This window comes from Dermacentor silvarum, unplaced genomic scaffold, assembly GCF_013339745.2.
Source record: "Dermacentor silvarum isolate Dsil-2018 unplaced genomic scaffold, BIME_Dsil_1.4 Seq556, whole genome shotgun sequence".
NCBI lineage: Eukaryota > Metazoa > Arthropoda > Arachnida > Ixodida > Ixodidae > Dermacentor > Dermacentor silvarum.
The window spans coordinates 35,428-61,978 of NW_023606424.1; the positions used below are offsets into that span (position 1 = coordinate 35,428).

Consider the following 26,551-nt stretch of genomic DNA (forward strand, 5'->3'; position numbering starts at 1 on the left):
GACATGAAAAGTCAAAATGGCCGCTCGGGCCGGCGCGGGGTGGCAGTTCGCAACGTATGATGCGGGAACGGTCCCACAGTTGCGACGCAACAGCGGGGTTACCAATGCATTGAGTTCTAAGGGAGCTGTGCTGGGACCGGTCGAAAACGACGTAACAGCCGGGAAAACGCAGCCCCCAGGAACGTAACAGCGAGGTTCTACTGTAACACTATACGACGCTACGACGCCATCGTGATGCTCGCTCTTCGTTGCCGATGCCTCGCGCTTGTGCGAAACGACACGCGTCCACGCATCCGGTACCTGGTGTGACGTTCCGAGGATGAGTGCTTCGAAGAAAACGGAAACGGGTGCGCGTTACGCATTACAATTGAGGGCGCGTTAGAATCGAGTAAATACGGTAAACGTTTATTTTTCGAATTTTCGTGCCGAACCTGCATATAACGAAATCCTCTTTTTTTCGGGAATTTGTCAATTTCATTATATCCAGGTTTAACTGTATTGACGCGAGACAGAAGAAGACCGGCACCGAAACAGAGGTCAGCATTAGGCCGGCACCGAAGAAGAGGAGGTAGAGGTTGCTCCTCGCCATCTTGGCTGGTTGCTGCTACGCCTGTGCTACTCTCCTATTTTGTAAATATTTGTAAATATACGTTTTTGCGCAACATTTTCTCGTGGAGATGCGGGGTACCCTGCCTGTTCTTTCCCATCACCCAAGCACGGAACTCCGAAGTGGCCGCCGCATTGTTCCCTCGGTGATGGCCACTGAAGCACGCACCGTGCCGGAACCTACCGTTAAGCAGCCGTCCCCGCCGTCTGTCATCTTATCGCTTCCGCAAGATCCGGGCACCTTCTCTGGCACAGATAACGTGGACGTCGAGAACTGGATTTCATGGTATGAGCGTGTCAGCAAACAGAACAGATGGGACGATATGCTTATGCTGGCGAATGTGATATTTTATCCGAAAGGAACCGCGCGCTCTGGTATGAGACGCATGAACACAATCTGACCAGCTGGGACGTTTGCAAAGAAAAACTGAATGAGTTGTTCGGCAAGCCCTTGGGTCGTCAACTAGCCGCTAAAATAGAACTTGGTTCCCATGTGCAGTCATCTACTGAATCATACATTTCGTATATTCAGGATATTCTAGCGCTTTGCCGTAAAGTTGACGGTAACATGTCCGAAGCGGACAAGATCGGGCACGCACTCAAAGGAATCGCCGATGACGCATTCAACCTCCTAGTATTCAGGAACTGCGCCACTGTGGATGCTATTGTGACAGAGTGTCGGCGATTCGAACAAGCTAAATCCCGCCGTATCACCCAGCAATTCACCAGGCTCCCCAATACTGCCGCATCGTCATCATGTGAGGAACCACTGCCTCCGTTACAATCGCTGGTTTCGAACACTTTGACACGGATTGTACGTCGGGAACTAGAAGCAATGTTACCAGCCCCTCTCGTGCCCGATGTCTCTACTGCCAACCAGCCTATGGTTTCATTGATTCAGGCCGTGGTTCGACAGGAGGTCACGAATTTGGGACTCTCCTCTGTGTGTGCTGTTTGCGTGCCACCAGTCGCACCAGTCACACAGCAGTTCCACCAGTCGCGCCGCGGAACCAGCCCTTTTACTCGCGATACCGCAATCCCGCTGTGTGGAGGACGCCGGATGATCGCCCAATATGTTTCGCGTGCTCTCGAGTTGGGCATATTGCGCGACACTGCTGGAGCCGTCAGACGTCACCGACTGGCTGGAGCACCCAGAACCCTCGTCCTGAAGGCTACTCCCGTACAACATCGTCACGCTCTGCACCGACTGACACGCCCGACGTCGACACTCGCACCAACGTGTACAGCAGGTCACCATCGCCGCGCGATCGCTGATCTCGCTCGCCGCAAGCCCACCGATTCCCTTCGCCGCAAGCCCGCCGTTACCCGTCGTTTGCCAACTCAGGACGCTACGCATCAGAAAACTAATGAGTGCAGCGCCCGGAGGTGACGCTGCTTTCTCGACCCCTCGAAATCCTCGTCGGGCAGTTCCTATCCGCTCTAATTTGCTCGAAGTCCAACTCGACGGTGTTAGTGTTACGGCCCTTATCGACACTGGTGCACAGATCTCAGTGATGAGCTCTAGTCTTCGTGAGAAGCTGAAGAAAGTCCTGACACCCATCGTGCTACGTACAGTGAGAATTGCCGATGGAAGCACACCTATTGTTGTTGGAACGTGTACTGCCCGCGTTACTATATCTGGCCATACGACGAGCGCTCAGTTTCTTGTGCTTGAGCAGTGCCCATACGACGCGATCTTGGGCATTGACTTTTTGTCGACACATTCAGCCCTCGTCGACCGCGGCACCGGTGTCCTGCAACTTGAACTCCCTTCTGCCCCAGAGACTCATCCTGCTAAACCTACACAACTGTGTTCTTCAGAGTATGTGCGATTACCGCCTCAATCCACTACTTATGTTCTTTTGACAGGGCTCTCCTGCTGTCGCTGACGGGGATTACGCTGCATCCCCTATTACTGACGTTGTCTTGGCACACAATGTGACCCTATCCCACACGGTTCTCGAAATTGTCAACAACGAAGCTTATCTACCTGTGCTCAACTTTGGCTTATCCGCCCGTGTTCTACCATCCGGAATTGCGCTTGCAACGTTGGCATCCCTCAACGACTGTCAAATATCCACGCTAACATTTGAGGCGACTATAAATCCGACGTGCTCAGCAGGATCCACCAGCTTGCCCACCAGTGAATTCAACAAAAATAGCCGCGGACCTTTCACCTGCGCAGACTGATGAGCTCTGCCGTGTGTTAGCGTCGTACCGGGACGTTTTTGACTTCGACAACCGGCCACTTGGCCAGACAATGGTTGTCATGCACCGAATCGACACAGGCGAGCAAACCCTATTCATCGCCGTCCATATCGCGTTTCTGCTGCTGAACTTTATTCTTTATTCAAGAATTACCCCGCATTGCCCGAAGGCGTTATAGCAGGGGGTTACAGGAGGGAAAAAAAACAGATCTTCATTCGTACAGCACACTTGCTCTTCACACAGCTGATTCCACTCCACAATAGTTTTGACAAAAAAGGAATTCGCTAGCAACTTCGTCCTGGCACGGTACTCGCGGATTTTAAGAGAGTGGTCATTACGCCGAGAAATATAATGTGGCTGTTTCAAGTATCTTTCACTGCTAATTCCTGTCTTATTAAATATGAGGTGTAAAAACTTTAGTCTCAACTTTTTCCGCCTAGAGGAAAGCGGTTCCCAATACAATTCGTGTTTCATTTGAGTACAACTTTCTCTCCGCCTATATCGCCCCAGGACGAACCTAGCAGCTCGGTTTTGAATTCTTTCCAGTTTATCAATCGAAGTTTTTTTGCGCGGGGTCCCAGACGGCGCAGGCGTCTTCTAAAATCGGTCTCACACATGTTAAGTAAGCAGTTTTCTTTAGGTTCGGCTGTGAACATTTCAAATTCCTCTGAATAAAATTGAGTGCCCTACCAGCTTTTACAATGACGTCATCCACATGAGTAGACCATGAGCAATCAGATGATAACGTCACACCTAGATACTTTTATATAGGTTCGTTTTTATCAGGGTATTATTTATCTGGTAAAGACTTACAAACGTTTCTTCTTCTTGTAAAACATACATGAACACATTTTTTAAATTCAAATTCATCTTCCACGTGGAACACCAAGTATAATACATTCTAAGTCAATTGTAACATGGCAGCATCTTGTTCACTCCTAATTTTCCGATAAACAACACAATTGTCGGCAAACAACCGTATACATGAAGAGATACCAATAGAAATATCATGTATATAAAGTAAAAACAAAAGTGGCCCTAAGACTGAGCCCTGTGGGACTCCTGACGTCACATCAGCGTATGCCGAGCTTTTGCCGTTCAAAACAACACATTGTCGACGCTGAGAAGATAATTCCAATCCATGAGCACACTTGAGTTAATATTTAACATTTAAGCTTAGTAAGAAGTGGATGTGACACTGTGTCGAATGCCTTGCGAAAGTCTAAAAAAGACAATCTATTGTCCTCCTCGTCACATCGAATGCCGTTCATGGTAAAATCACTAATTGAGTGTTGTGCAAGGATAGACCTTTACGAAGCCATGTTGTTCTTTGATTAGTATATATTATTTGTTATATGACGCATTATCTCGGTTATAAATATGCTCATGATTTTGCACGAGATGGTGTTAGTGAGATAGGCCTGTAATTCGCGACATCTCTTTTCGAACCCCCTATGGATAGGTACAACTTGAGTGGTTTTCCTATCCATTAGGTAAGCCCTGGGATAGCGATTTCCCATAGATTAGATAAGGTACATCGAGATTGAGTAGCACACCGCTTTAGTATACGGGGATATACCGTCCGGATCGTTTGCTTTGGTCATGTATGACCTTTAGGAGTGCCTCGATGCATCTAACGCTTAATTCAACTTGTCCATTAAAGGAAGTGTGCTTGCATGGGTTTAGGGCTATGGTTGCATTTAGGTAGGAAGACAGATTGAAAATATGTATTCAAACACGTTGCCTTTTCGGTATCGTCTGTAATTATTTGTTGATTAAACAATTTTTATTCCTACAAAATCTGATCCGCATCCTTTTAAAAACCTCCAAAAATGTTTAGGATTAGATTTCATTCTGTCGTTGAGTGTCTTAAAGTACTCTTCCTTTGCATTTTTTATAGCAAGCTTGTACTCCTGTGTTATTTCAGATAACTTATTTATGTGATTCATACTTTTAGTTTTTTTGTATATTAAATGCTCTCTTTCTTTTTTAATTATTCTGAGAATGCGCGAGTTCACCAGGGTTTCTTACGTTTTTTGAGTCTGGTGGAATCTATGCTTGGAACATACTTGTCCATAAGCTCAAGCAGTTTATCTTAAATACCCACCATAAATCATGGATGTCGTAATCCTCAGCAAGACATTCAAAAACCGGCAAGTGATCGAGGAGCTGAGAGGATACTAGAATATTTTTCGAAGAAAAAAACTCTCCTTGATGTGGGTGACGTTGATCGGTTAATACCTGTTTTAATGTTTGCAATGACAGCGTGGTGATCGCTTATTCTGGTATTATAGGAAACCGAGCTAATAAGCGTAGGTGAGCTGCAGACCAAAGGTCCAGAATGTTACTATTACGAGTTGGAGCATTGACATACTGTAATAGTCCGAAGGTGTTTACAATGTTTCTCATTTCTAAGTTATCGGCTGTCAGCTTGCATATGCAATCACCTTCTGTCCATTCCAAGTCAGGTAAGTTAAAATCACCCGCAAGCAAATAGGCTGCCGGGATGCTTCCGAAACAATATCATACAAAGATTGTAACGGTTTAAAATTTGAAGCCGGTGGTCTGTAGAATGATCCAATAACGTACGAGCAGTTATCAGGTAGGGTGACTGAGCACCAATTGATTCAACATCGTTGGTATCAAGATCTAGCATAAACGACTTAAGAGAAGAGTGAATTAACAAAAAACCCCTCCACCGAGGCTCAGCCTGTCCTTCCGATAAGCAATGAATTCTTTAGGGAATACTTCACTATCCGCGATAGACGGGTTCAGCCACGATTCTGTGCCAAAAACGATGTCAGCCTTAATGGACTCTATCAGACCAGCGAATTCATCGACATTGTTTATTATACTCCTACAGTTTACTACAACAGCAACGAGGTCACGGCATACTTGTTTCTTTTCCTTTATATTGCATCATGTTTCCTGAATGGAACAACTTTGTTTTTTTCTCTGTCCCACGTGAAGGTTTTTCCGTTCATAACGAGTTTGTCGAAGTTTAGCTTTACCTTGTTATTGCTGTCCGTTTTTAAACTTTTGCGTATTCCCACAGATGCTTGCGTATTTGTGGGTCTCGGATGAATAGTCCTGATCCACACTGTAGGGTGAGCCCTTGACTTATGAGCATTTGACAGGGACGTCCTGTTTTTCCTTATATGAAGAAAAATTTACTAAGACTGGCCTTTTGAACCTATCGCTGTAACGACCCACACGGTATGCCCTTTGTATCAAGTTCAGTTCGATCCCCAGGTTAGCTTTGCAAATACTTTTAACCAAGTTTTCCGACTGAATCCACGTTTCAGAATGATTTCCGTCATCTATTCCATAGAAGACAAGATTAAGCCTGCGACTTCTGTTTTCAAGATCGACGTTTTTGTTTCGCACGGCAGATACTTGTTGTTCAAGCGATCTTATTGCATTTGCTTGATCCAACACTAATTTGTTTACCGTTTCAACCCGTTCATCAGTTACACCAAGCCTACTGTTACTTCCGCCAGCATAGCCTCGTGCTTGGCTAACCTGGTATCGATGGTATCTAGTACCTCCATGAGTACCTCCATTGCTGTCGGTTAGAGGTCCAAGATTAAGCTCGACATCGCCCGATAGTAACAAAAAAGAATGAAGTACAACACTCGATTCACAAAGAGGCGGAAATTTCGACAAGACAATCGCGCGTACATTCGTCTGCGACGGTGTGCAGGAGCACTTATCATGGGGGGAGCCGGCAACGCACATAGCGGACCATGCACTTGCAATGGATAGTAGTACTAACCTGCATAACCAACAGTGGTGTTAGCTGCATGTCAGCCAGTGTGCCGGCTCCAAATCCCACGAAGCCAAAGTGCTGCGTGTTTAAGTAGGTTCGGTTGATGTCACGTGGTCCTCGATGCTCAGCAGAGACTGGTAGTTCGTCGTCAACGAGCGCCTCATCCAAGCGGTGATGTAAGCGGTGATAACTGGCAGTCCGCTGTTGAACTTGGTTGTCGCGTGGCCCATCCGATTTCACTTGATGAAGACGGTTTCGGCGATAGTGGGAGCAGTGCCGCTCGTCATCCACGCCAAGCAGGATCGCTGATCCGATTGCAATAAGGACCTGCATAACCAACAGTGGTGTTAGCTGCATGTCAGCCAGCATGCAGGCTCCAAATCCCACGAAGCCAAAGTGCTGTGCGTTTAAGTAGGTTCGGTTGATGTCACGTGGTCCTCGATACTCAGCAGAGACTGGTAGTTGTTGTCGACGAGCGCCTCATCCAAACGGTGATGTAAGCCGGTGATAACTGGCAGTCCGCTGTTGAACTTGGTTGTCGCCATGGCCAATCCGATTTCACTTGATGAAGACGGTTTCGACGATAGTGGGAGCAGTGCCCGCTCCTCATCCACGCCAAGCAGGATCGCTGATCCGATTGCAATAAGGACCTGCATAACCAACAGTGGTGTTAGCTGCATGTCAGCCAGCGTGCCGGCTCAAATCCCCTTGGCGGGCGATTATACAAACAGAAGTTGACAAGATGGCTGCAAAAGACATTATAGAGCCTTCGTCTAGCCCATGGGCATCCCCAGTTGTGCTTGTCTAGAAAAGAGACGGCACCTGGCGTTTCTGTGTCGATTACAGACACCTGAACAAGATCACTAAGAAGGACGTATATCCGTTGCCACGCATAGATGATGCCCTCGATTGCCTCCACGGAGCGAGTTATTTTTCGTCCATCGACCTGCGGTGTGGCTATTGGCAGGTTGCCGTAGATCCTATGGACCGCGAGAAGGCCACTTTTGTGACACCTGACGGGTTATACCAGTTTAAAGTTATGCCCTTCGGCCTATGCAATGCGCCAGCCACATTTGAGCGCATGATGGATTCGCTCCTTCGTGGCTTCAAATGGTCGACCTGCTTATGTTACCTAGATGACGTTATTGTTTTCTCAACGAGATTTGACAGCCATATTCAGCGCCTGTCCGCCATCCTCCAAGTGTTCCGCAGTGCCGGTCTTCAGCTTAACTCATCCAAGTGCCATTTTGGTCGCCGTGAAATAACAGTGCTCGGCCACCTTGTTAATGGTGTAGGAATCCGACCTGACCCACAAAAATTCGCGCCGTGAAGAATTTCCCTGCACCTTGCTCAACCAAAGATGTTCGCTCCTTCATTGGCTTATGTTCTTACTTTCGTCGCTTTGTCAAAAATTTCGCTGACATCGCCCGTCCGCTCACTGACCTTCTCAAGAAAGATACGCCTTTCGTCTGGGGCCATCTAGAAGCTAATGCATTTTCTGCGCTTATCTGCCTTCTGACGACTTCTCTGTTGGCGCACTTCGACCCATCTGCTCCTACGGAAGTTCGGTCGGATGCCAGTGGATACGGAATCGGAGCCGTCCTTGCCCAGCGCCAGCATGGTCGTGACTGCGTCATAGCGTACGCCAGCCGCCTGCCTTCTGCCCCAGAACGCAATTACTCAAGTACCGAGTGTGAATGCCTTGCTTGCCCTTGTTTGGGCAATCTGGACGAGGTGGACGAGGATGGCGCAGCAAGTGCTCTGGTTCCCATCGAAGCCAAATGGTCATAGGTAACGTCAGTAGGCACGGAGGTCACGGTAGGGGTGGGTAGCGAAGCAACATCCACGTAGGTAGGTGTGGGGCGCTACCGGAGCAAGATGCGTCGTGGGTGTAGTCATCGCTGTCAACTCCTGCTTTATGACCTCGCGCAAGTCAAAGGTGGGGGTTGGGGCACAGGCAGCAGGTGAACGCCTCAGGTCTTGTATTTGAAGCTCTTTGCGGATGATGGTGCGGAGGAGAGCACGTAGATCTGAATAATGGGGAACCTGAGGATCGCTGCTGTCCTGTTGAAGACGACTGTAGCTCATCTACGCGCTGACACGTGGAAGTGATGTCTTCGACGGAAGCTGGATTTTGGACGATTAAGGTGTTGAACGCTATAGACCCAATGCCTTTTAATATGTGTAGAACGCATTCGGCTTATATCATGCTAGGGTTCGCACGGCGGCACAGAGCCAAGACATCCTCTATGTATGAGGTGTAAGACTCTTGTGGAAGTTGAAGGCGCGTACCAAGCTTCTATTTGGCGACTTCTGCACGGCCAGATGAGGAAGCGAAGATTTGATGCAGCTTAGTGGTAAACGTTGTGGGTTCTTGCTGTCTCACAGGAGACCAACCACCGCGGGTTCGAGCTTAGCGAGCCACAGGGCCGCGTCAGCCGTCGCCTCCAGCACCGCTCGCGCGCGACTCAGAGGCCGCAAGGGGCTACCGAGCGACGCACGCCAAAAACACAGTAAAGCCCTGAGTTGACGGAAACCGTTTACTGAAACCGTCGGCACCAGCACTGCACAAACGCCTGCGTGGCGGGGAGCCAAAGGGGTCCCGCACCAGGGTGAAAATACAATAACAGGCGCCTATAGACATGCCGCTAGGAAAAGTCCCGGCGGCTATGCTACTTGCTCTGGCGATAACCAATGGGTCAACTTGCGAGAGCACGGGCAATATCCTTTGGCTTAGGCTTTCGGCAAGTGCGGCTCGGCGGGGTACGACCTCGCGCGAGCACTAATGGCACCGCTCGTCAACTTAGCGTCGGGAAAGGATCAGCACAAAGTACGCGCTCCCCGCACGGGCAAAGGCACTGTGCGCGAGCTCCAGTCCTAGTCACAAAGGTGTCGGCGGACGAGAGGAAAGCATGAACGTACTGTGCGCTGGTCCCGGAGAGAAGTCCCGAGGCACGCTCCGCCGCTAGCAGCCAACAACCGGCCGCCTCGTGACGTCAGCGCCCCGCCCTCAGCGCAACCGCCGCGTGCGCAGCGCCACCGCGGAAACCGGTTACGCGGAGGACGGGGAAAACCGGGGAACGGCAGAAAAGGTGTTAGCCCCCGCAATGACGCCGGCGCAACCCTCAATCCCCACAACGTCGACCAATCCGCGATGTCGGATTCTTGGTTGAAATACCACGTCTTGGCAACACCGGTCAAGTAGAATGTGACGTTCCTCAATTTCGGGGTGTCGGTCCACTTATTGCAAGAACTCACGCGGTCGTAGTCGTCAATCCAATCGTCGACGTCATCACCACAGAGTCCCGCAAAGATAGGGGGGTCGCGTTGAGGGCTCGTCACAGTCCAAGAGGGCACCGCAGGTGGAGTCGTCTGTGTGGTAGGGTTAGAGGCACCGGAAGAGACGAGTTGGAAGTGTCCATCGTTGAAGGGGTAGCCAGGCACAGGCGGCGATGGGAACGTAGCTCCAGGGAGGACGGGAGCGCGAGAGGACGTCGGGATCTTGATGTACCTCCACCACTTTATAAGACCGAGACCGACCAAGCTGTTAAGCGCTTTTTATTCCAAAAAGGAACACCCCAGCTCATGCGCGAAGAAGTAGGAGACCAGGGAAGATGATGATGGCTATGTATAAATGAAAACGAAGTACGTTAATAGTGCTTACAATACACAGAAAGCGACTGGAAATATCAGTACTATTCTTCAATATTTAGAGTTGATATTATCAATACGAGATGAAGTAGAAACTTCATCATTCGTGATGAGGTTCGCGATACATTTGGCAGCGATGATGATTGTGCCATGAAAGGGAAGGGCTTATCTGGAACAAATGGCACATTGGAACAATCTTTCTGTGTAAAAACAGAAGCGAAATATGCATTGAAAGCTACCGCAGATCTTCATCAGAAACGGAGTTTCTTTTGCGTCGTGTATTGTAATGCATTAGTCGACTTATTGTATGGAGAAATTATTTGCCAGAATTTTCTTGGATTATTTCTCATAAGTGAGGGCAAGTCCTGTGAATAATATTTCTTTTTGGCTGCTCCTAATGCTTTACAGTAAGCTTGTAAGCACAGTAAGCTTGTGAGTATTTACACGTGATTGGTGACGTCAAATGGCAATGGATCACATAATCCAGAGTTCGACGGAAACCTGTCTGGTGAGAAATGAGCGTAGTGAAATAAAACAAACACTCCCAATGGAAATACATGTAATGGAAAATAAAACTTGACGTTTCGAGTCCTGTACGGGACCCTTGGTCACAATGAAAGCAAATGCGGTGGCTCTTGTTTAAATATGGGATAGATGACCAGTGTGCATGTGTAGATTTCTGGCAGATTCCCACGTGTCCTGTTTATCGCATGTTGCGTCGTCCGAATGTGCAGCAATATTAGCATTAGTCTTGCAGGCAGTTTCTTCTCTGTGGCGATTATGGATGCCGATTCCCAGTCTATGCAGTGACCTGTGTTCTAGTGGTGTTCTGATAAAGCGTTTGAAGATGAGTTGCCCTTGGCGACATCGTACTGATGCTGTTTTATGCGTTTTTTGAAGTTACCGGTCTTGCCGACATAGGTTGCGCCGCATTTTCCATTACATGTATTTCCATTGGCGAGTGTTTGTTTTATTTCAAAATGGAAATGAAAACCAAGAACGAGAAACAACTGCTGGATACACGCGGCCGCGGCGGCTGCATTTCGATGGAGGCGAAATGCAAAAACGCCCCTGTGCTTGCGTTGTAGTGCACGTTAAAGAACCCCAGGTGGTCAAAATTAATCCGGAGCCCTCCACTACGGTGCCTCATGATCAGAACTGGTTTTGGCACTTAAAACCCCAGAAAGAAGAAGAACAACTGCTGGATACAACACAGAATTTTGTTTTATGCTTGAATTCTGCTTAAAAGAACTGCAATTTTATTCAAGTGTCGTGGATGTAGTAGCAGCCTGGCACCCACTGAGGGCACGAAGCATTTCAACTTAATGGAGGCAAAAGGCATAGCGCATCAGAAACAGGACACAAGAGGAAGAACACAGACAACACACATGTTTGGCGCTAAAACCTGTGTTGTCTGTGTTCTTCCTCTTGTATCTTGTTTCTGATGTGCTATGCCTTTTGCGTCCATTATGTTATACCAACAAGCCCAACATGCAACGTTAGTCAATTTCAACTTAAATTAGTTTAGTGCCTATAAGCACCACCATAAGCCAATATGCCACTACTGCTCTGCTGTATCGGGAAGCGTTGTGCATACACACAGACAAACACAGGAAAAAAGAGCGCTCTATGTCTCTTTTTTATATGTTAGTGTGTATGCGCAACGCTTCCCGATACAGCTATGCACCAACTTGCCCAGCAAGAAGTTCTTCTAAACTACTGCTCTGCTCAAACAGCATGCTGTTATCTCCTTTACTTCCGCTGGTATAACAGCGATGGGAAACTTCAGCGACACAATATTTTTCACTCTTGGAAATCAGCTGATCATATCTTTGCTCGTTGCAGTCGCAATTGAAAAATGCGCTGCAAAGATATATGACTTCAAGCAGCAATAACAGCTAAAGTGACCATCCGGTCACTTAATATTTTGATAGCGGAAAAGGTTCTTGACATAATCGTTCCTCGGCTTGACCGCCGCACGGCACGCATATTTGGCGCCAACATCTAGGGAAAGAGCAGAGGGAGGAGAGTACCTTGGAAAGCCTTGAAGAAAAGAGAAGGTGAGCAGAGGCAGAAACCACAATGGAATAATAGACGCCTGTTATCGCTGGGACATTAGTTGGCCGCGTCAAATGCATTGCCAGATAGGCGAGTAGGCACTCCTGTATATTTTACTCCGTGGAACGGGCAAACAAGCATGTTCAGAAGCTTTTTTAAAGGTGTACTGATGCAAAATTTTTTGCTTGCACATGTTCTGCTTTGTATTATATAGCTGCTGACTCCATAATAATGATATGAGGCCTCTATCCCTGGAACACACTATAAATAATTCATTATACTACAGTTAAACCTCAATATATCGACGTCTCTAAAATTGGCAATTGGCTTCATTATGTAGAAATTTCGTTATATTGAAATTCGACCTTTTAAGCAAAAAGTACTCTCGCTGATGAATTTTTCTTACACGGAAGGCGCCGAAAAAGTTTCAAAATTATTGAGCATTCGGAAAAAGCAAGCTTAAATGATAAAAAAATTTCATTTTGCTGAATTTGAGAGTTGATGACGAAAGATACGGTTTCATTCCGTGTCGAAGATACCTTGACATCGGCGGTATGAAGAGAAGCCAGCCACGGTTTCACATCCACTCCGCCCCCGCGTCTGAAAGCGTGGCCTGCAATGTGACGACGCTATCATGAAAAGCTCTAGCAGTGGGGAGTGAATGCTTTGTCTGTTCAATGCGTCTCCAAAGATTACGGTGCCTCAGTACTAAATGCGGGAAGCCGATGCACATGTTTACATGCCATCTCGACACACCCACTCTTTGTCCACACAGCAGATTACCCTAAAGCAGTTCACGTGGGCTGCGTATGTGCTGTGCCGTGCTGGCAGCTATGCGCAGCCATGGCCACACTAGAAAAGGAGACGCACGCCAACCTCCTCCCCCACAGTCCTCGAGCATGCTTGATTGTGTTACCGTGAGCTCTTCCCTCCCCCCTTTCCTCTAGCTCATGCAGGAAGACGGTGCTCATCAAGCTACCATCCTTCTTGGCTTACCCTCGCACGCTTCTCTTACCTACAGCATACAGTGCGCAGGGTGCAACAAGATGTTATTGCTCTGAACTTTATACGGAACATGACACTGCTCCATTTTGGCAATTGCCCTTTGTCACATGGCGTGCGATTAGAGAAATGTGTTCGCAAGCAGCCACTTGTAATTCAACCATTTGACCATTTACGTCTGTGGAAGTTTCAATTTATTGTCTCTGTATTCCTTTGTGGAGGCAGTAAAATTTTGTTACATTGAAATCATGTACAAACACACTGCATTATATTGAGGTTCTAAATACATGGTGTTCTATGGACAAGAAGTTATAAAAAGCTAAATACATCATCACATTGAAAATTTTGTTATTTGAAGATCGTTAGATCGAGGTATTTCTTAATGTGACCAACTCAGAATTTGCGCCAGTTTGAGCACAGCATTGCGTGCGTTGTGCAGGACTCGTCCACACATCATGGAAATTATAAGTGGTTGCCACATGGTCTCACAGACTGTTGACGTGTGTATTGGTCGATGCAGTGCAGTGGTCACAAGGTACACCTTGATCATCTTGTCACAAGCTGAGTGTATTAGCAACCAGGCAGAGGACATGCTATGCTGTATGCACAGAGGAGGAAAGAATGGCTGATGTGGCCTGCACCCAGCTTTTGAGGACCTGGCCATGGTGTGGCTTGCAACCAGGCCGACTGATGCGGGCATCAGTCGTTTGTGATACCACGGGATCCCTGCCTCCTATTTTTGTGATGGATAAGTTCTGCTCAAACACTGTATGCCGCAAAGCTCTTCGAACTTGTCGCACTAAAAGATAATATAATTTAGTGATTTGGTTTGCCTTTGAGGAATTGAGCTATGTTATGCAAGCTATTGAGTCAGCAGCCATCTGACAAAGCAAGGAAGTGAAACGCTCTTTTATGTCTGCTTCTTGATGTCAAAACTGGCTCTTGGTTTTCCTGCTTCTTAGAAGTGGTGTAGCGCCCACCTTTTGGTCGCCTTTCTTGAGTGAAAAATGCAATTGCTGAAGCCCTTTTGCTGTAATTGTGCATACTGATTTGTATTCAGCTTGTTTGTATCTTGTGGTGGTATCTAATAAAACATCAAAATTTTCTGCAGATTCCCCTCAGAAGCTCAAGAAAGCAGGCCAGCTGCGGACGCTAGACAGCAAACCAGGTATAGTGACATGCTGTGGCTACATTTAGCATGTTTGTCAAATTCTTTAGCCATTTTTGGAGGAACAAAGCTGTGCAGCAAAGGAGAGCAAAGTGAAAGTGTTTAGTGAAAATCCATGACTAAATCGGTTCGTTGAGTGCTAAGAAGCAAATCTGTAAGTGGAAGAAATATTTAATGCCTGAAGAGGAAGCATTAGTTTGGAGGCTCTTATCTAAATACATTGGAACTAAGAAACTGTTTTCGGCAACCGAATTCGATTAGGTTTGTTGCATTTAAAGGGTTCCTGAAACGGTTTAGACAAATTTTGTATACTCATAGGGTACAGCTACAGTAAAAAATTAGCGCTACAATTTAAGTGAAGCGTCTCGTATTAAGAGAACTACTGATTACAAGTTACTCCTCCCTAGCTTTACATTTTCTCCTTAACTCATTCGCCAAGTCACTGGAGCTAAGCTCTGCCTTCACTGGCTCAGTGTCACGATGTGATGTCTTGTCCTTTATTTCCGGCCTTGGAGCCTCTGTGCAAAGCCTCTCTAACCTCTTGCTAGTCGCCTGGCCGTCGATCCCCGTGAGAGCTATCCAGGCAGCGTGCGTTGGGAGCGTTCTGTCGCAGCTGTAAGCGCGTCTGGTAACATAGGTGAGCTGGGCGTTTTGCCGGATGGGCGGAGGCCTAAACTAAAGCCCTTCCATACCACTACCGCTGTAATGAAGGGGCTTAGCATAAACGTGAGTGGCCTGAGCAGCCTACACGGTGTAGCCACCTGGTGGCACAGAGCTTAATCAACCAATCACAGAGCTATTATTTCTCTAACCAAGTATAGAACATTTTAAACATTTAAACAGACATTGTGTGCATGATTGCTCTCCTGACAATTATTTACACCAGCAGCACAGTAGAATACACTTGGTTACTGCTATATACCTGTGTTTGTCTGGTTGAGCTCTGTGCCACCAGGGGGCTGGGCACTATGCAGGCCATTCACGTTTGCACCTCTGCTCATCCGGTAAAACACCCAAGCCCAGTCTGCTTGCGCTTGAGTTTACCCGAATACTGGACGCGCTAGAACTCTCTATTATGGTAGTATTCCTTCAACGTGAAATGACTGCTGCAAACGCATAGATACAACTGGTACGGATCGGATACCGATAGCCTGATGTGCTGCAACCACACCGCTTGCATGTTGCCTTGCAGATGGACACGATGTCACAGCTTGACATCGCCGATCGCTAGATTTACAGCCCGCAATGTAACAAGGGCATCCATGGTGCTTGCGAAAAGAAAGTTCGAGGCCAGATTTGATCGCACAGCTCGCGTCAACATGGAGAACATTGTAACACAAGCAGACGACACTTGCTGTGTACTGGAAGTGCTTGAATGTACAGTGTAGACCGCTTATAACGTATGTCGCCGGAGTCGCGAATATCCGCACTATAACCAAAGCAACAATTGTCAAGGCCCGCACATATGCAAAACATGCACACCAAGCCGTCACGCGTATGCGACAGTCGAGGAATGCGGCTAGAACGTTTGCATTCAATTTACAGTCGAATCCCGTTAATTCGAAAAAAATCGCGCGGCGGCACCTCCGACCGGCATTGTTCCGGCACCGCCATAGAGTAAAAGCTTAGGAGAGACCCCTCAATGTCACGCGTGAATAAAACAAAAAAGAAAGAAAAAAATGCGGCGGAAAATTTCACCCTCTCTCAAAATGGCAAGGTTGCCGATTCTGCGTTGCGCCGGAACATGCGTGTACGTGCCGACGTCTCAGCCACGCTACCGTAGCCATGTGTAGAAAATGGCAGTGAATCCTTCTTTCTCCTTTATGCTTCTTCTACTTTCTAGTCACGTGTTGACCTTACACACTGCGGCTACGGCGCAGAGGGAAGCAGTGGCGCTGTACCAGGCGGCCAACGAAACTGCCCACGCCAGCAAACGCCCGCTTCCCGATACGGCAGAAAACGAAACTTCGGGGAGCTGGCGCCAAGCCGGCTGGAGCGACGGCACCTGCACGGCGGCGGGCGCGCACGGTGACAGTCCAAAGTCAGGGAGCTACGAGGGAGGGCGAGGGGAGCCACTGAATCGGTGGAGTTGCCGAGGTGAAATTCGCTTCCCTGCCGCCCTCCTCCTCACATTCCACGGTCTCGCGTGTGCACTTCGCCGTGATGTGCTGGCGCCGCCCGCTCCTTGATGTTTTGTTTACTGCCGCTATCGTGAAGCGAGCGTTGGCCGGCGTTGGCAGTTTTGTGGCACTCGCTCGCTATGCGCGCCGTGATATTGCACGACTCGCACTCAAGATTCTGGTTTCAGCCTCACTGGCTGTTCGTTCGCACCACGTGCCCTTCTCCTCCACTTCATCTCTCTTTCTTCCTCGAGCACTCCTTGGGGCGCCCGTTTGAGGGGAGCGTTCGCCGTCTCCGCTGACTTCCGTACTCCCGGGCAGCCGCACTGTAACCGGTATTTTGTTTCCCGCAACTGCACTATAAGCGATACGTGTATACATGGAGTGCTATGGGAAAATTAATGGGAGTCTGAAAAGACCGCACTATATTCGGTCCTCCAGTATAAGCGGTTATGGTATAAGTGGTCTTCACTGTAGTTATAAATTATTGTGTGTATTCTCTTTCTGTTATTTTTTTTATAGAAACAAGTTAACCAACATTCCAACTATTATGAACATTTGTTCTCCATAAGTTGGAAATATTATCGATGATGCAACCTGGGTAGCCAATCGGATAGCTCGTCCAATTGACCAATTGATGGCATTTGTGATAACTACCATATTTACTCGATTCTAACGCGCCCTTGATTGTAACGCGCACCCACTTTCCATGACCCCCAAAAAATTTATTTACAGTACTGTGCACCTCATGCTTTCATACAGAAATACAACTTCTCTCATTTGGAAAAACACAGATTTACTCCCAATGCACAAAGTTGCGATGAATAAAAAAAGTCGCAGTTTTGCCCAAAGGCGAAACATCGATTGCGATTGCAAATTTGTAGACAGATATACAAAGTAAGGATAGTGGTTTTATTGACTGTGTAAACTTGTAAGCATTCGCATACTAACTAAATTAACAAGCATGGAGTCATGCGCACACGAAAACATGAACGCATCTCACTCATGACCACGGAAACCCTTCATGCTGCCTCTCGCTTCATTGCGAACTATAAGCAGCGAAAACACAGCACGTGGCGGACTCTGTCTCCATCGCAGATCGCTTTCCAGGTAGAGCCAAGGAGATTGTATCGCTGAAGTGGATCGTCGCAGAATACGTCCTGCTTCAGTCGGTTGAAACCTTTCCGTGTTGCTTTGCTGGTGAAAATCCTCTTCTACTGTTTGCTCCAGTCGCGCACGTAAGTTTCGAGCGCTCCGAACACCCGTGATGCGGCGCGATTTCCATCCGCCTCCGTGTACATAATCACTTTCCTTTTAAATGTGGCATCATGATGAACTTGGCTTTGTGCTGATAAAGCAAACGCAGAAAACGGCAAGACAGATGGTAGACTAATGCCTAAGCACACGTACTGGAGGAAGCTACGGTGGCTAGGCTCAAAGCGTGCATGAGGCAGCCATTTTGAAATGCCGATGGCAATATGGTAAGGCAGATTTAGGGTGATACTTGATTGTAACGTGCTTTTTGACCCGTTTTTTGGATCCGTTTTACTGGAAAAACCCATTTTACTGGGACCCGTTTTACTGGGATTTTTGGACCCGTTTTACTGGGAAAAAAAGTGCGCATTATATTCGAGTAAATACGGTACGTGAATTGGGAGGGAGCGGCTGAAAACACAGGGGAGCGGCACTACTGCGATTGGTTGCAATGCACATTTTTAAACTTTATAATAAATTACACACTTTACACCGAGCGCCTAAATGCGTCACTTAATGATCAGAAGGACCTATCCTGACGACTCAGTACGTTTGTACAAAATCGTCAAAATCCTTTCAGGGTCCCTTTAAAAGAAAAAGTTCAAATGTAGTGACTGTAGGAAGTGAAATTTTTATTGAAGCCCTCTTTGTATAAAAATGGTAAAAAATTCCAATAATGCAAGAAACGAAACTACCCAGTTTACAATTCTGTAACTTAGCCATGAAAGATGATATCACGATTCTGTAAACTGCACCTAATAAATCATTGAAAGCGGACAAAATTGATGTATTACAAACCTCTCTGAAATGTACCATTATTAGGTAAGACTTTTGCGAAGCCTTTCTAAACATTGTATCAAATTCATGTAACCTCTAAATTCATATACTAAATTTATTTGCTTGAGATGCTCTAACGGATGCAGTTTACAGAACTGAAGATGTTTCTTTTTTAAGGTTAAAATTTTCAGCAATTCTTCTAGAAATATTCCAAGCCCCAAAGCAAAATGTTGCTGCCTACAGAATTGAAATTTCTCTCTCAAATGCAACAAATTTCATTCAAATTGTTCCAGGGTTTGTCCCATAAAGCATTTCTTTGTTTTACATGTATTTGAATAAGCTTAATCAGAGTTGGCTCCGAGCTAAATATTCCTCTTAAGAGTCACAGATATTTGCTTATTTTTTAATGTGTGCTTCTGTAATGGTTTCTCTGTGGCATTTCTTGAACTGATATTTGCTGTACTGGTATTGAACATAATTTGTTAACAATTGTAGGTTGATTACCCGAGTTAGGAAGGAAGCATGTTGGGTTAGAAAAATTATTTATGGCTGGGACTTAAAGAGGTCAGAAAGGATTTTAACATAGAAACCTTTGGTACAAATTTCAATGCAGCATCAGAGCTCAAGATTGTCAGCTGTACCTTCTGAATGTAACTAGCAATTGCCTGAGCCTTTCCGGGCACCTACTGAAATGTCATCATCCTTTGTGCTTTCCGCTGCACTAGAGCCCTTCGGGTTGTGCCCAGACTGTTCTCTGTCCTTCATCTCTGTTGAATGTAATTTATCTGTTTCTGATTTGCCAAGTTGTTCTCAACTGCAGGCCTAAAGTTGATCACACGCCCACAATGGCGTTGAACGTACGACCTCCCCCCACACTCCACTTTAATTCTGAACAATAATTAAAAAGCAAAATTAATAACAATAATATTAAAAACTTCATTTAGATTAAAATAAAGGGTGCTTGAGCTTTTTCTCCTCTTACGCCATCACTGCTGTTCAAATTTTCTGCTTTCTCTCTGGCACTTGTTCTCCCCATGTCTGCTGAAAAATGTTGGTGAGTTTGTCTTTTGTCTAGTGTAGTCAAGAAGCACTTGTTGTTTTTTGTGCCTTTGTTTATCACGTCCAATGTGTTGCAGTTCTGCTTATGTTCAAAACATTTTATCCATGCTTGTACAAACTGTTCTGACTGCAGATGTCAAGTGTTGCTGTGCAGAGATAGAATTGTAGAGGCACTGTTATGTCTGGTCACTGCAGGCTTGTACACCCAGCACAAACCATTCCTGCAGAAAGACAAGGTGCTCCTCAAGAAGCTGTCAAAGGTGGGCGACCCTAGCTCGACAGGTCCGCACTACACTAGTCTGCTGCTGTGGATCCTAGACTGGACGACCCAGTAAAATGACTGCGCTTCAGGGCAGTGTTAAGAGGGACAGGCAGTCAGGAAAAATGTTGCAGTTTCACCCAAAAGGCGAAGCATCAATTGCGATAGCAACTTAGTAGAGAGCTATATGGAGTAAGGATAGTAGTTTTATCAGCGGTATAAACTATATACTATAACTATAAACTATAAACTATAAACGTGCAGCAGCACCGGCAACGTGCAGAACTTTTGTCGACGCCGTCGCCGTTTTGCCCGTGTTCTCACCGAACGCACGCGGCGTTGGTGACTGTTGCCAGGGCCTCTGGGGCGGCTCGGATGTTTTTGACGAGATCAGAACGGGAAACTCGTCGAGCAGCGTCGGAAGTCTTTACCACCTTCTCGCCTTGCAACGTTTTTATATAAATATGCATTTGGTGCCGCAGCTAAACGTCGCCTCCCCTCTCTCCCTTCCTTCCTGCCGTCCCCCGCTGCCTTTCGCGCGACGGAAGAAGTCGCGTTTGCTCCATATATATGGCGATTGTAAAAGAGGAAAGAGACGCTTAATTCTGCAGCCCTTCAGGGAGCACGGCGCAGAAGCCGTGTTTGTTCTCTGCCGTGCATTCGCTCCCCGTGAAAGCACGAGACTCGCACATACAGCGTCCGGCGCGCGGCGACGGTGACGACGAGGGCGACGGCGACAAGCCGCCAGAAATCCTCTTGAGTGTCCGTATAATTGCTATCGCAATAAAATAATTTTTTTTATTGATCATAACAATAGTGCTGAACAAGTCATGCATGTGTGCACATTAGAATTGTTTTCAGGTAAATACAGAGAAAAAGTGGCCATCATTTGGCATTCGTTAAAATTATCAAGATATGCAGAGTCTGAATATTCAATTTAAACACCACATGCATGCTTATGGTTGCGAAAAAAAAGAAACCCTTATCTGGCATAACTTTTTTAAAGAGGAGAGTAGGTAGCCACAGGCATCAGGCTGGGCCACTGGGACTCTCAGATAACTGAATGCAAAGTTAAGTGGAGTCAACAGGGGAAAACCAAACTCGGAGGTATTTTCTGTGAACCTGAAAGAGGAGAGATTTGCCGTGCATGTGTAACAGAAGGCTAGTTTTGTTACATTCATTGTCTTTTAGGAGCTTGCCACACTTTCCTTTTCATGTGTACGTCCCCTGTGGGTCAACTCTGCAGTCACTGTGTGCGTCATGTCTTACTAGGCTTGCCAAGTCACGAAGATTAGTGCCTTTTGCTCCTTGCATGAGGTACACACAGCAGCTATTGGCTCAACAGCACTGCCACTTGGCAGCCAATAAAATAACTTATAAATGGTGTTCTAGATCGTGAAGCTACTATGCAAGGCACTGTGCTGTACTCTGAATTAAATGCCATTTTAACCACATGGGATCTTGAGCCCTTGACAGTCCCATCTCAGACGCAAATCACTCCTACCTGTTTGCTAAAAATGCAGTCGTGAGCAGTATGAGAGGGAAAATTGAATTTTTAAGCAACGATCGCTCGTAATGCGTGCACTCGAACCTGACATGTTAATGTGTAACAAGTTGTCTAATTGAAGAGATTTATGTGGGGCATGTTTGTTTAGTTACACTGGCAGCTTGAATGCAGTTTAGGTGCTCTCTTTCATATAGCTAGAAGGCGTACAGTGTCGATGGTGCATTCATAATTTTTTTGGTGCATTGATGCTGGGTGATATTTTAAAGCCTGCAAAATTTCTTGTCCTGAGCTTCCATATTTCAGTACATGGAAACAACTTTTCCACATTTCGTTCTCTATTTACTTCCAAGGTCTTGTGAATGCATGTAGTGGTTTTGATGTGGCCAAATGTACTGGATGCTCTTCTCAGGAATCACGAGAAACTGGCCATCTTCTATCACTCATTGCTCAACAACTTCTGCTGGGCTCTCTTCTGGCTGGTTTATGGCCAAGCACACAACTGCCTACAGTAAACTTTTGCTCTAACAAAGTTGAAGGGAAGATAGAATTACTCTGTTATAATAATGTTTTGTTCTACGCCTGCATGGACGACAGCGCAGCAGCCTCGTGGCCACTAAAGGGGAGTTGTCTCACTGGGTAATGTTGATGATGATGCTCCACACACTACCACTGTAGATTCTATCATGCAGCTGCTCATCTTTACTGTTGTTGTGCTTACAGAAGTAGCAGCACAACAGGTCTACTGCACCCAGCACTTGTGCAGCCGTCTTGTAGCAACTGCAGTGCTGCATCACTGTGACAATCATAAATTGCTGTACATGTGCAGCAAGGTTGCGCGATTTGTTTTCTTTTCTCGCACTCTTGGCAGTTATTTGGCTTTACCTGCATTCCTGGACATGTCGGTGGCGCACTGTGAAGGGGGCAGATGTTACTAAAGAGTAACACTAATTCACTTTAGACTGATCAAGTATTCTTTGAAAAGTCCATTTTCGTTGAGTTTGCGATAACAATTTGATTATTAGAAGAGAAAGCTGATACATTGTTGTCACTTTGGACTGGCCATGTCATTTCTACTCTTGCACTGGTGCAGAAACAGTGTATGGTGACTTCCTCTTCCCACAGGGTGTGCAGACCAGGCGCCCGAGTGAAGTTCAGAGTGCCCTGCTCAAACGCTACCTCCTTGAGCTCACACAGAGCTTCATGATTCCCTTGGTAAGGCACTCACTAGTTTCACCTGCATAGTGTCTGCTGGCACAGCTTGAATACTTCAGTGGCAAGTCTCATCCATATACCGGGTGCGTGAGGTATTTGAGGAACACAATGTTGGCTTCAGGCAGAGAAGAATATCTCCAGCAAAATAGACATATTTTCACCAATCTTTCGGAAATACTTCTCTTACGGTTATTTCCGCAATTACTCAATGAATCCGCCATCCGCAGCAATAACCGATTCAATTCGGCTTCGGAAACGGCTGCATGTACGGATAAAGTTGTCCTTAGAGATGTTGGCCATTGAGTCACCAATGGCGGCCTTCAGCGAGTCTTTTGTATTATGTGGCTGTTTGTGGCCTCTCTCTCAACGACGCCCCAGACATAGTAGTCGAGCGGATTTAAACATTGAGAACTAGGAGGCCACAAGTTGGGAGTGACATGGTCGTAGAAGTTGTCAGCCAGCCACTCCTGGGTGACGCGGGCCGTGTGGGCGGTAGCCGAATCTTGCTGAAAGACGTAACATCTTCCTTTCGAAACAGTCTCTATCCAGGGCTTTACAACGGTGGCAAGCACCTCCACGAACACGGCAGCATTAATGCGGAGTCCTGCAAAAAGTATGGTGGCATGACGTCACCCTCGTTGCTGACGACGGCTAACACCATCACAGACGACGGAAATTTTGTGTGCATCACTGTGGGCACCTTATCAGCGCTTGCGCAAAGCCACCTGTCATTATGGCGGTTAACTTTTTGGTCTTAGTAAAAGTTCTTTTCATCTGAAAAATACCAGAGCATTCCAGGCTCCTCAGGTCTCATCAGCTTGCTTAGCAAGCGCTTCGACCAGAGCAGACGATTCTCCCGAGTTTTATCGGACATGAATTGCCCCCTCCTCATGACATAGGAATGGTACCTCAAGTCCTCGTGCACAGTGAGCCTGACATTGACTTACTCGGTCGTCACTCACAATGACTTGCAGCCGCCAGAGAAACTCGGGGGTTCTAACGATGTCTGACCGCTGACTGTGCTTTTTCCTTTTCGCCACAAATGCTACGTCACTGCCAGAACACATCAGTTCTGTCTGCACCTTGTAAACTAAAGACTTGGCTATGTTCGAAAAGGTGGCAATTTCCAAGCCGCTGTGGTGTGCGGCCAGGGCGACGAGGACTGCACGGCGTTTCATTTCCTGCGTCGACCTGTATGCTTCCATCTTTGAACAAACTGCGCAGTATGAATGTTGAAGGGTCAACCAACAAGAAGCCGCACGCCTAGATATGATGAGCCTGCTGGTGTCTGTGGCGATAAGGAATAGTGTTCTCAAATACCTCGCGCACCCGGTATAATAACTAGCCAAAGCATCTGGTATTCAGCTTCAGTTATTACAGTAAGCAATTGGAAAAGGTTTCTGCTCTAAGGATCTCTCCAGCTTCATTCCTGATTGCTTGTTGTCACCTTGTTTTGTTTTTGTCTCATTCCTCATTTATTTTTTGCTAATGAAATATTAGAAAAACAGAACCAAGTGGCAGAACATTATTGCTTTCGTTTTCAAGGGCTATTCTTTGCAAAAGGGCTGATAATTGAAAAGTTCTTGCCATTGAGACAGCACATAGCAGCATCCTGTTTGCTGCTGTTCAGAGTCTAAAACAAGTTATGAAATGTCTATATGAAGCAGTGAGTGGTGTTGGAGATTGTGGCAGCACAACCTTAGCTGCAATTCATCTCAGTGATGATGAAAGCAAGGCATCCACCGATCTTTTCAGTTAAAATGCAAGATCTTTCTCCAGAATTGCCACCTAAATAAAGCACCTTGCTTTATATCCACGCCCATGCCCCAAATAGAGCTAAAAAATATTTTAAATAAGTAGTCAAGCCGATTTTATGGCTTTTTGTCTGTGCCCCTGTCATCTTTACGTTGTATAGATATGAAATAAAAGTTCAAGTTCAAAACCCAATTTATGCTTTGAAATATGGTGAGCTCAGCCACTTCGTAATAAAGTTTTGCATGAGAGCTAGTCATTTGGCGAGAGAAGGTGCAGGTTTTGTATAATGGTAACACAGCTTGAGAGGAATGGGGGCGCAAAGGGCTCCAACAACACTGAAAAATCTTATGTAGTGAATTTAGGTCCACTGGCCTGCTGTACCAGATTGATGCACCTGCATGCAGCCTTATCTGCAACAAATGCAGCTGCAGCTCTTGGAAAGTTTTGGCATAGTGAGATCTGCTGTTGTTATGTGTGCCTTTGCAGGCCCTGACACATGCAACATGCACAGCATACTGTTGAAACATAAGCTTAAAGTTTCCTTGTTCGACCACTTCTCATCATACACAGCTGGTCACATGCATCGTGGTATCAGAGCATTCCTCATGTTGGGCTAGAACACTAAAGCCCACCACTGAAATGGCTGCATTATTAGTTAACTTCATAATCACAACAGTATTTTTACAATTTTCTGAGTGGTAACCCCCCCCCCCCTTTTTCTGTTAATATTAATTCAAATATGGTTGATATGCTCCTTATAGTTGTCACTTATTTCACCCGTGCACTAACAGCACTTAAGTGCACCATTTGGATTTTTCTACACCACCCTGGCAAAAGAATTAAACATTTTAATTGCATCCCTTCAGCATTTGGACTCATTTGCTGTGACAGCAGGTAATGCTAAGTACTCTTATGCAAATATTGCTCAATTTTCCTAATCTCTTACATTTTCGTCGAGTGCTGTGCAAATTTCCTGTGTGCCCTGCTTTATCTCCAGTATTCCCCTCCAGTTGCAAATATCAGTTGCCGTGGGGTTTTGACGGCACAACTCTAAGAACTTTTGTGCATAGATGGATGGACATATAGAACCAATTTCCAAGATTGTAACAGCTGTTGCAGTAAACCCAGCAATATTGTGTCTCCAGAATGAGTTGCCTCCGAAATAGATGTCTTGCATCATCTTCATGCATGATGCTGATGAATACAAATATTGATTGATTGATTCATTCATTCATTCATTCATTCATTCATTCATTCATTCATTCGTGGGGTTTAATGAACCAGTGCAAGTTTGGGACTATGATGGATGCCATAGTGAAGGACTCGGGAAAAATGTTTACCGTTGGGGTTTTTTTAATGTGCACTAGAATCTAAGTACCTAAAGATTGAGGATCTGGTCAATATGCTAAATTTTTTTTTACAGCGGCAGCTGCAGTGGGCTCACTCCTTTAGTCATTTTGATGTTCACTGGTGTCCATTGCTGAACTCCCAAAATGGATTGCCACGATTTTATAAAGAAACAAAGAAAGAAGCCTGCCACGATGCGCACTCCAGATCCACAGATTGCCAGTCGAAGTTTCTATTGAGGCTGCAACAAAGAATGCTGCACCTATACAATACTGGGCTTGGCCTCTCAGTGCTCTACTGCAACCCTGAGGTTAAACACTACTATAAACTACTATGCTAGTTGCAAGAAGTGAAAGGCTAGATTTGAAAGAAGTGTGTCTTTCCACTTCTCCACCACCGGCGAGCGCCACCTTGTAGAAATCATCATCATCTTATCCCCTTCCCTTCTTCTCCCCCTCTTCTCCCCCCTCTGTTGGCACTCCCTTTTATAAGGGAGTGCCAACAGCCCTATGCCTTGTCTCACTGCAGTTGGTGCAGGACAATGTAGGAATGGTGGCGAAGACTTTCATGCTCGCCGCTTGCTGGAGAACAAATAAAACTGTGGCAATGTCGGCGGGATCTCACGTGACATGCCGGTGGCGCTGATAGCTCTTGCGATTCCCGTGCACCGCCCGTGGGAGGAATGTTCCCTCCTCTCCCCAAGCGTGTTGACACACATACACCTGACACAATGTTTGCTGTGCGTGTGACGGCTATGTGACATGAACATTCCCAAATCCAAGACGAATGGAGTTGATTT

The 26,551-nt window shown here is 46.3% G+C and overlaps 1 protein-coding gene across 1 annotated transcript in view; it reads left to right on the top strand.

Annotated features, from left to right (window-relative positions):
- The window catches only part of LOC119435233 (protein DENND6B-like), a 70,019-nt gene that overhangs the window by 33,932 nt on the left and 9,536 nt on the right, over positions 1-26,551 (top strand). Inside the window, 3 exon segments of the mRNA XM_049659763.1 lie at positions 14,406-14,462; positions 19,868-19,932; positions 22,561-22,650. Coding sequence (XP_049515720.1) covers positions 14,406-14,462; positions 19,868-19,932; positions 22,561-22,650 — 212 coding nt within the window.